This window comes from Pezoporus wallicus, unplaced genomic scaffold, assembly GCF_028554395.1.
Source record: "Pezoporus wallicus isolate ANWC-B61680 ecotype Strahan unplaced genomic scaffold, APGP_CSIRO_Pwel_v1 contig_6787, whole genome shotgun sequence".
Lineage (NCBI taxonomy): Eukaryota > Metazoa > Chordata > Aves > Psittaciformes > Psittacidae > Pezoporus > Pezoporus wallicus.
The window spans coordinates 2,593,383-2,603,962 of NW_026636951.1; the positions used below are offsets into that span (position 1 = coordinate 2,593,383).

The 10,580-nt window shown below is 43.3% G+C and overlaps 1 protein-coding gene across 3 annotated transcripts in view; it reads right to left on the reverse strand.

The window, feature by feature from the left end:
• The window catches only part of PCGF5 (polycomb group ring finger 5), a 30,304-nt gene extending 23,539 nt beyond the window's left edge, over positions 1–6,765 (reverse strand). Inside the window, exons 1-2 of one of the 3 annotated variants that reach the window (XM_057402372.1) lie at positions 6,744–6,765; positions 6,039–6,348 (exon numbers count right to left, since the gene is read on the reverse strand). In XM_057402372.1, the coding sequence (XP_057258355.1) occupies positions 6,039–6,150 (112 nt within the window). In that variant the 5' untranslated portion in view covers positions 6,151–6,348; positions 6,744–6,765. The other 2 variants (XM_057402373.1, XM_057402374.1) reach the window with 2 other exon arrangements.
• Positions 6,766–10,580: the final 3,815 nt, after the last annotated feature.

A 10,580-nucleotide genomic window follows, 5' to 3' on the forward strand; every position in this document is an offset into this window, starting at 1 on the left:
GCTACTTTAAACCTGCTTAAAAGCACTTTCTTTTAGGGAAAGAGTCTGCATCAAAACAGGACAGAAAACTCTTAATATACTTAACCACCCTTTTCAGAAAATATACATGTGAGACTACTCACTCCTCTGTTAATTACAGTTACCAGAGAAAGTCAGACTGGATTCCCTTCTGTTAAAAAGGAGAGATAATTTCACTACATGGTGGTCAAAAAACACTTTCTGGGTTGAAATCTTCAATTTCAGAATGAGACATATCTGCTAACCTTTAAGATCGGTGACATGCCATTGACTGAAGCTTCTGAAGGTGGAGGAGTATGAAAGCAGATCAGTTTGCCTGTCTGAGGGTGGGAAGTTTTGCTGCAGTATAGCTCTTTTGAGAACTTTTGGTGAGAGCATAAGTTTTTTTAGCAAAAAAATGAAAAAATTCTATGCTGGTTTGATTATTGGTTTGATATTGAAGATTACAGCTCCGGTCATTTTCCTGCATGGAATGACATTTCTCAAAGTTCCTAGACTGCATCATTTGATGATTTCTTAAGCAAATACTAGAGAAACTAACTAGGAGTAATGCAACACTTGATCTGCTGTTCATAAACAGGGAAAAACTGGTGATGAATACAGCTGCAGACGGCAGCTTGCCTTTCAGTGACAGGAAGTTCCGACAAAACATGGGTCTGGTAATGAATGACGGGAAAAACTTAGGAATAGATTATATACGAAGGTGGATGTATTCATACTATAAGCCAGGTAGGATTCACTAAGCTGAAAGTTTATCATGATAATTATGGTGATCATGGGAGGTGTCTGATGACTGGAAAGGGGTAGTGTGTTATGCACACCTTTAAGAAAGATGGGAAGGATGACCAGGTAACTATAGCTAAACAGTCTCCCCTAGCTCCCTGAAAAGATGACCGATCACATGATGTCCCTTGGAATCAATTTCCAATCACGAGAGACAAAAACGTAATCAGGAATAGGCAAGATCAATTTACCAAAAGCAAACCATGGTTGAGGCTAGTAGGTAAACTAACCACAACCTATACCACTTGAACAGCAGTCACAGGAGTGACAGAGCCCAGCTTTCCTTGGTAGTGGCAAATAGTACCACAAGGAGCAATGGTGACAAGTTGTTTGGTAGGACATTCAGAACTTCTCCACTGTGTAAATAGTGTAGCACTGGAAATGGCTGCTGAGAGAGGCTGCAAGGTCTCCACACTTGGAAACTGACAACTCAGCTATACAGAGCCATGGCTTTACCTGGCACAGTGTTGTGTAGTGTTGGCAACTAACCTGACTCATGCATGAAGCTGGCCTAGACAACCACCAGATGTCCCTTCCAACCAACACTTCTAAGACTGTGTAAACAGTCTGATATTTTTTAGGACACTAAAGAACATTCCTGAGGAAAGTTTATTTTCCAAGTAAGCCACACTGCACTAAACAATGGAGTGACTCAGGAGACAGGATGGGACATACCCTTTAGCTCACGTCTAGCCTGCTTTAACCAGTAGTTCTTGAACATCCTTGACAGCTGTTTAACAGACTAGGAAAAAAGGTCTTGGGTGGGCCTTAAGACAAAGCCATTCTGTTGCAAATAGCAAACAAGAAACAAATTGCTGAATTTGCAGAGTAATTAATTATTTTGCTGTAATACAAGCATTTCCTTCCCAACAGAGACAGGAAAATTTGTAATGGTGATTCCCAGGTTGTGCTTATTCTCCCCAGTAAATAAATGGTGGACTTGTCTGTCCAACATTTCCAAAAAACCCAACAGAAACATCTCTTATTAAAAAGAAACATATTCCTCAGAGCAGAACTTTGCTACTTAACATTTTTCAGCAAAACAGATTATGGGAATTAATACTGGTTTAGTTACTACTGATCATATTAGTTCCTGTACAACTGCTGGAGAACATCTAGGTCAATACTTCAAGGCTTTTCTTCTCATCAAGAGAAATACATTGTACTCACAATATCGAATGAATTCATGCTGCTTCTTAAACTGTTAATATCTGCAGATTTTGATCATCTGTGCAACACTGTTTTGAATTACCGCAATTAGCAGTACAAGACAAATACTAAAGGACTGTTAAAATCATTGCACTTTGTGGTAACTATTTGGATATGATTGAAGGACCGTACCTGTACATAAAAAAAACCCAACCAACCAACCAAAGAAAACCTCCAGCCAACTAAAAAAGCTTAAATATTTTCTACAAGCCAAAGTGTAAAGTAATTTATCAGAGTATCTTCCTCAATACTGCCACATACAGATCACCTTTTACTCTACAAACATAAGACTTCCATATCACCACTTTAAGTTTTTCATTTTCCTTTCCATCTTTGTAAGCTTTGTATTTTGGCAACTTAACTTTGCTTTAAAGAAACTTCACCTCCTTTCCTGGAGGTCTACTTAATGACCAAAACATGTGGCATCTTTTCTGTGAGGAGACCTGTGCAACTATAAGGCAGCTCTGTAAAATTCATGTGTGCCAATCTGGGGAGTAGACAGTAGCAGAGCTGTTTCAGTGAAGAGCTCACGATCTACAAGCGAACAAAAGAAACAGATGCTGCTGACAAAAAAAAAAAAAAAAGCTCCTCCTGACACTGTTTTATAATGGCAGCAAAAGTAAATACACACATAAATTATCTAAACAGAAAGATACCATAACAAAACCTACTTTTTACTAAGCCTGAGCTAATTTCTAATGCTACTGTTTTCCTCTCACCCCAACCTTTTAAAAGTTACTACTGGTCATTAACTATAACCATAAAAAAAAAAAAAAAAAAGCAAGTGCTGGATTTTTTCTGTTTTCTTTAAAGGGAAAGATAATTCAATAATAGGTAATATACCTCTCTCCTTCCTGTTTTATTTCAAGTTCTTATAAAGACACTTTGCTTAACTTCTCCCCTCCAGAACTTAAATTCTTTTACCAAGTAACTCAAAAAAAGAAGAATAATACCATGAAACACATAGTAATACTTAGCTATATTATTTCTGATATGGGTCAGGATGCTGTTGGCCTTCTTGGCCACCTGGGCACACTGCTGGCTCATGTTCAGCTGGCTGACAACCAGCACCTGGCCAGACCTGGCACTGAGCCCACACAGAATTAGCCTCAGACCATTGATCCAGCCCCTCCAGATCCCTCTGTATAACTTTCTTACCTTCCAGCAGAACAACACTCTTGGCTCAACTTGGTGTCATGTGCTAACTTTCTGAGGATGTACTTGATGCCCTCATCCAGATCACTGATAAAGATACTAAGCAGAACTGGTCTCAATACAGAGCCCTGGGGAACATCACTTGAGACCGGGAACCAATTGGATGTAGGTCCACCATTCTTTGGACTTGGCCATCCAGTTAGTTTTTTACCCAGTGAAGAGTACACCCATCCAAGCCATAAGCAAACACTTTCTCCAAGAGAATGCTGTGGGAAATGTTGCCAAAGACTTTACTAAAATCTAGGTAGAAAACATGCACAGCCTTTCCCTCATCCACTAAGGAGGTCACCTAGTCCCAGAAGGAGATCAGGTTGGTCGGGCAGGACCTGCCTTTCATAAACCCATGTTGACTGGGCCTGATCACCTGGTTGTCCTATATGTGCCATGTGATAGCACTCAAGATGATCTGCCCCACAACCTTCCCTGGCACCAAGGTCAGACTGGCAGGCCTGCAGCTCTCCAGATCCTCCTTCCAATTGTTCTTGTAGATAGGCATCACATTTGCTAACTTCAGTCAACTGGGACCTCCCCAGTTAGCCAAGACTGCTAATAAATGGAAATGGCATGGTAAGCACTTCCACCAGCTCCCTCAGTACCCTTGGGTGGATACGATCCAGCCTCATGGACATGTGTGTGTCTAAAAGGTGTAGCAGGTCACTTACCTTTTCCCCTTGATTATGGAGGTTTCATTCTGCTCCCCATTCCTGTCTTCCAGCTCAGGGGCTAGCTACCTGGAGAACAACTGGACTTACTGTTAAAGACTGAGGCAAAGAAGGCATTAAGCACCTCAGCCTCTTCCTCATCCTCTGTTGCATGTTTCCCACTGCAGCAAATAAAGAATGGAGATTGTCCTTAGCCCTCCTTTTGTTGTCAATGTATTTATAGACACATTTTTTTGTCTTTTACAGAAGTAGCCAAATTAAATTCTAGTTGGGTTTGGGGCCTTCTAATTTTCAACCTGAATAACCTCACAACATCCTCATTGTTGTCCTGATTTGCCTGCCCCTTCTTCCAAAGGTCATAAACTCTCCTTTTTTTTCCTGAGTTCTAGCCAAAGCTCTCTGTTCAGCCAGCCCAGTCTTCTTCCCCACCAGTCTGACTTATGGCACATGGGGACAGCCTTCTCCTGTGTCTTTAAGATTTCCTTCTTGAAGAATGTCCAGGAAGTCCTTCTCAAACTCCTTTCCCCTTCAGGTCTGCTTCCCAAAGGACTCTGTCAACCAGGCTCCCAAACAGACCAAAGTCCGCCTGTTGGAAGTCAAAGGTAGCAGTTGTGCTACCTTGCCATTCTAAGAATCAAAAACTCTATCGTGATTGCTATGCCCAAGATGACCTCCAACCATTACATCACCCACAAGTCTTTTTTCTGTTCACAAACAAGAGGTCCAGTGGGTGCCTTCCCCAGTTGGCTCACGCACCAGCTGGTTCAGGAAGTTATCTTCCACACCCTTCAGGAATCTCCTAGACTGTGTACTCTCTGCTGTACTGCATTTCCAACAGACACCTGCAAAGTTGAAGTCCCTCATGAGACCAAGAGACAGCTATTGTGAGACTTCTCCCAACTGCATTATTTCATCTGCCTCTGCATCCAGGTTGGGTGACCTATAACAGGCTCTCACCACGATATCTGCCTTGTTGGACTTCCCCCTGATTCTTACCCCTAAACACTCAACCCTATTGTCACCATCATTAAGCTCTCGACAATCAAAATGCTCCCTAACACACAGGCTTCCCCACCTCTTCTTCCCTATCTCTTCTGAAGAGTTTATAGCCATCCATTGCAGCACCCCAGTTGTGCAAGTCATCCCACCATGCTTTCAGGATGGCACCCATGTCATTTTCCTGCTGCACAATGGCTTCAATTGTTTTAATTTTCTAGTGCTTGACATACTAGAGACAGAACACCATAATGTAAAATTTAACAGTGAAGACAGTAACAACTGCAAGAACAACACTGCACAGAACTGCACTGCACAGAACTGCACTGCACAGAACCAACAGGAAATGCTAACACAAGGCTTTCAATTGGTATTTATTAAAGGCTTAAAAATGGGAAAGCTACCAGAAAAACATATAGCTCCCCTTATTCTTCTTTTAGAAAAATTTAAATTTTATTTGGAAAGATGACAAATTCTCAAGAGGTCCAAGCAAACTATCAATAATGAATGTTAAAAAAAAATAGTAAAATAATTTAGCTTGCGTAAGACTGTGATAGGGTATTCATATGTTTAATATGTCATACACACCAATGTTTTATAAGTATGAGGAACATAAGACAACCTATTTTTTCCCAAGTCAGTTTCATTCAAAGAGATCTACTCCTTAAATAAACATTTTGCCAACTTTCAAGTATTTCTATGCATTGTGCCATGAACACACTACAGAGATATGTGAGCCAGTACTGACTGAACTGGTGTATCCATCATGCACACTGCCAACAGATACATAGCTCTAGTTTCAAAAGCCTAGTTACATTATCAAAATATCACACCCAACCTAATGATCTTACTTGGGATCAGCCAGGCCACAGCGATACATATTTCCTTCTAGAGCCACTATAATCACCACTAGCTTGGGGGAAAGAAAAGGGGTGTTTTTACTCTGCAAGGTGTTAAGCAGAGTTGACATACCCTCAAGATGACCCAGATGGCAGATTAGCATCTGGAAAGGATGATCTGGAAACCCCATTAGAAAGTACATGGTATTTCATGCAACACTGCAGAAGGAAACAAAAACTGGCATGGAGGGCGTATTAAATGCTTCAAGGAATCATCGCTTATGAAGGAGGGAATGTTTTGCAAAGTACTACTTACAGGTATGGAGGCACTCAGTTACTGTAGTTGGCTTGATGAGATAGCCTTTACAGATATAGCAGGTGATATGAGGATTGAAATCTTTCACCAAGTGCTTCCTCTGAGTAGCCATTCGTGGAGTAGGAAATGCTGGCAGAGTGCTCGGGACCAGAGGAGCAAGTCTGAGAGATGATGATGCCCACGGTTCACAAGAGCTGTGGCGCTGCTCTGTGCAACTGGACTTCTCCAGGCATTTGCTCTTAATTCTGGACGTCTCACAGGGCCATGGCTCATATCTCCTGTTCCTGTGCCAGGCGAGTCATCTTCCTACCTGTAACACACATGGAAATACAGAGGTGCGTGAACCCGGCAGCACAGCGACGATGCCCCAGAGGACACGAGTCACCGTGAACTTGGCAGGGGCACGCAGCCCGGCTGTTATTTACATAACAGCAGCGGGGTGCCCGGCAGCCGAACTCCCGGCAGCGCCCTGCCCGCGGCAGGCTCCGGCCGGCGGCGGGACAAGCAGCCTCACTGACAGGTGCAGGGACCACGGGCCAGCTCCGCCGGGCCCCGCCGACCGGCTCCGAGCTCCGCAGGCCTCGGAGGGCCCCGGCGGGGCGGGGCCCTCACCCCCCACACCCCGCCCCAGCGCCGCGAGAGCCCGCCGGCAGCAGAGGGCGGCGGCCGAGCTCTCCCCCGGCTCCTGTCCCCCGCTCCCCGTACCTGCGGCGCCTCCCGTCCCGTCCCGTCCCCCCCCCCAGTACCTGGCGCCCCGCGGCCGCCCAGCGAAAGAGAAAGAGAAACGGCGTGCGCCTCCCGCCCCCTCCGAGCCCTCCCTCTTGCCCTCCCCGCTAGGCTGCCGCGGCCGGTCCCAGGGCGGGACGGGCGCGCAGGCGCTGCTCCCCGGCCGAGCCCTGCTGCGCCACGGCCCGCAGCGCCGCTCCGGGGCGGGAGCCACCGGCAGCCCCTCAGCGGCACCTGGGCGGGCGGAGGGGTTCGGTGCGAGGGGGGAGCAGGCAGAAGTGGGAGCGGAGCTGCTGCCGGTCATAGGTAAAGCGGCGGAGCGGCCGCGGCGCAGCCCGCGCCCGACCACACATCACCTCTTGAAGACAACTTCAGCTCCTGCCCCTAAAGGGTGAAACTTACACCCATTTCCATCCCTCCAGAGGAAATACCAACCCCCTGGACTAAGTTAGGCCCAAATCCTGTAAACAGTTACACACGTTACACATGTGCTTCCCTCTAGCCGGGACCGCCTAGCCAGAGTCATGAAGCACGAGTGAATGCTGCCTCCGTGGTTCAGCGCATCTGCTTCTTGCTCCCCTGTTATAAGAAACGCACCATATTACCAGGAAATTATCCATAAAACTAAAGCTGCCTTAATGATAGTTTTCAATTGCACTATTTCTAGAAAATTTCTTCTACACTCCTTTTAATAATAAAAATATAAGGAGGCATTTTCTGTATTGGCTGCAATACCCTCACATTACCTGTGACTGTGTTAGGTCTTTGCTTTTCCATTCTGCATTTGAAATAAATACTCATTTTGCCTTAGCCCTCCAGTACAGTCTCCCTTTCATCCTCGGGTATGTGCTGCAACAACAGAAGTAATTTAGGCCTGCTCCTGCATCCATTCCTACTTCTGGCATATCCAGATCCAATAGATCTCCAGTTACATCAGGTCAACTGCAGGGCTGAGTCAGGTGCCTTACAAACTGACAAAGATACTGTGCAGTGGTGAATGCATGATAAACCTGACACGGAGTAACTCAACAGAACATGCATAATTTTACCTGACAGAATATTCCACTTGGATGAGATTATTTCTCCACAACAGGAACAGAAGTTTATAAAGCTCTTTCAAAGTCGCATGTGATACAGTTCGACAAAAACTTGCGTTTTGATGGTTTTGGTCTGCTGTTGTTAACCATTGTTTGCATTATTATATTATAAAGCACACACTGCTGACTCAAAGGTTAGAGAACACTAAACTCTAACATAGAAACTAGACAGCATAGACTATACATATCTCTCTCGGGCATATTTTAATTAACAGTCATATTCTGTCAGTTTAGCAGAAGTTGATGTTTTTCAGAAGGAGCATGAGAGCAGCCCCGCTTGAATGTAGACCAAGCATGATACAGCATTATTATTTAAAACAAGCAACTGCTGATGCTCTCCTGGCTGTTTCAGAATGACTGTGTGTGGTAAGATTTGTTTTAAAAATAAACTGTGTGCTAAGTGAGATTTCAAAGCAGAGTTTATCAAGTGTCCATACTGGGGAAAAAAAAAGATCTGTAAACAAATTTATCAGCTAGCTCATGTTTACACAGTAACACAATGTTCTATTCAAGCACATTAAAAACGCAGAGTTACAACATTTATTATGCTGTGTAGTCCATACAGTAATAACTGCACAGCAGTTGTGACACTTCAGACATACACCACTGGTGCAGATTTCCACAAGACATACTGAAGTCCTTCTTTTAAGGCCTACTAGTCCCATGCCAGGTAAGTGACAGGGTACATGACAAATTCATGCCTCATCTCTTCACAGTGTAAGAGCTTAGTCCTGCTGGCACCAAGCTGTATTTACAAGATGCTGAGTGCCCTTCACTCTCACTGAACATGATGAAAGTTAAGGCATTTGGCACCTTTCAAGAACACAACACAGAGAACAAACAAGAAGCTGTACAGAAGCTCTCAATTCATTATCGGAGGAAAATAGTGTAATAAATTTTCTTAAATAAAATACTTGCTCCTAACTTTATATCATGAGGAAGTATACTATGTTAATAGACACTTATGAATTATTTCAGAGGTAGTTAACTCCTAGCATACAATAGTGTTGTTCGGGGTTTTTTAATATAGGACTGTATAAGTGATGTGATCATTTTGATCTACTTGCAGCAGTTAAAAGGTACAGAGGAATAGTGTTTGAATCAAACAAGGCAGTCATTTCATATTATGAAGGCCCTTGCCTTGACTCAGTGATGAAAATACAGCTGCTCCCACTTCTCCGTGTTTCTTAAACTTCTGACTTTCCTACAGACTGACTTGTACTCAGCAGTTCTCTGTGTCCTTACTTACACAGTACTTACTTTTTCAAAAAACTAAGTCCTTTTGTACATACATGAGCTCACCTAACACATAGCAACTAAAGACTGCTTCCTAAGCATTATCAAAGAAAAGGAGTAGTTTCTTGCAATCCCCCAAGAACTACTGGATCATCCTAATGTGAAACAGAGTAATTATTTACATTTAATAGGAATAAAATGTTTCTTTTTAAAGGAACAGCCAAAACACATAAGAACTTCTCAACTCCAGGCATTTCACTAATTTTACTCATTAATGCAGCTCCAACATTTTTTAAAAGTACCAACGTTTTATGTCAGTTCTCAAGTAAATTCCAGAGAGAAGATAACTATTGATCAATACAGCCAAGTTCTCAGTAACATATGAAATACGTAATTCTAATTCTGCAAGTAGATCCACATGAGTAGAACCTTACATCCCTAGAGAACTACACCAGAGTCTGTTCATAGGCAAGTCTCCAACTACCCTCCAGTCCTCCAAAGAGTTACTTGTATTTTGTAGATGGAAAAATTACTAGGACACATATGGACTGGGAAAATAATGGGAAAAAAAACCCAAACCAACAACAAAACCACCCAACCAAGAAACCAGTCATTGAAACAAACCAACAAACAAAACAATCACTAGTTTTCTTAATAGGCATTGTGAGGCAATCTGGATGATATTTAGTGGGAAGCCACAGCATTCACCTTTACTGGATCAGGTGGGATTTCATGTGTTTCAGTTCACAGCCATTACCCCTTGTCCTGTCAGTGGGCACTACTAAGATCAGTCTGACTTCACCTTCATTCTCTCCCATCAACAATTTACATGCTGGTTAAGATTCCTCTGAGCCTTCTTTTCTCCAGCTGAGCAGTCCCCACACTCTCAGTCTCTTCTCATATGAACAATGCTCTAGCCCCTTAATCTTCTCTGCAGCCCTGTGCTGGACTTTCTCCTACAGAGGAGTCCACAACTGGACACACCACTCCAGATGTGACCTCATCCATGCTGAACAGAGAGGAGGATCAACTCCCTCAAACTGCTGTCAACTTACCTGAAATTACTGCATATTTATTCAGGTATGAAAAACAGACCAAATATAATCTTTGAATTCCACTGTTAAATTCCCTATACACTAGAACAGTATCTGGGCTAGAACCATATACTGATTGGGTCAGAGAGACATTTGGACACCATCTGGTCCAATGCTCCTTCCCAAAGCAGGTCTAACATTAAAGTAAATCAGATTTCTTAGGGCTTTATCCAAATACAGTCTGTATATATCCAAGGATGACAATTCTACAGCCCCTCTGGACAACCTGTCTCAGCCTTTGGCAATACTCATTGCAGACTTTTTTCCCTGAGGTCTAGTTGGAATTTTCCTTGCTGACTCTTGTGTACTTGCCCATATAAGTGAATAATTTACTAGCAGCAAGTAAACTTAACTGTTGCTGTCATTATCACTGTCTTTGGCATTATCTT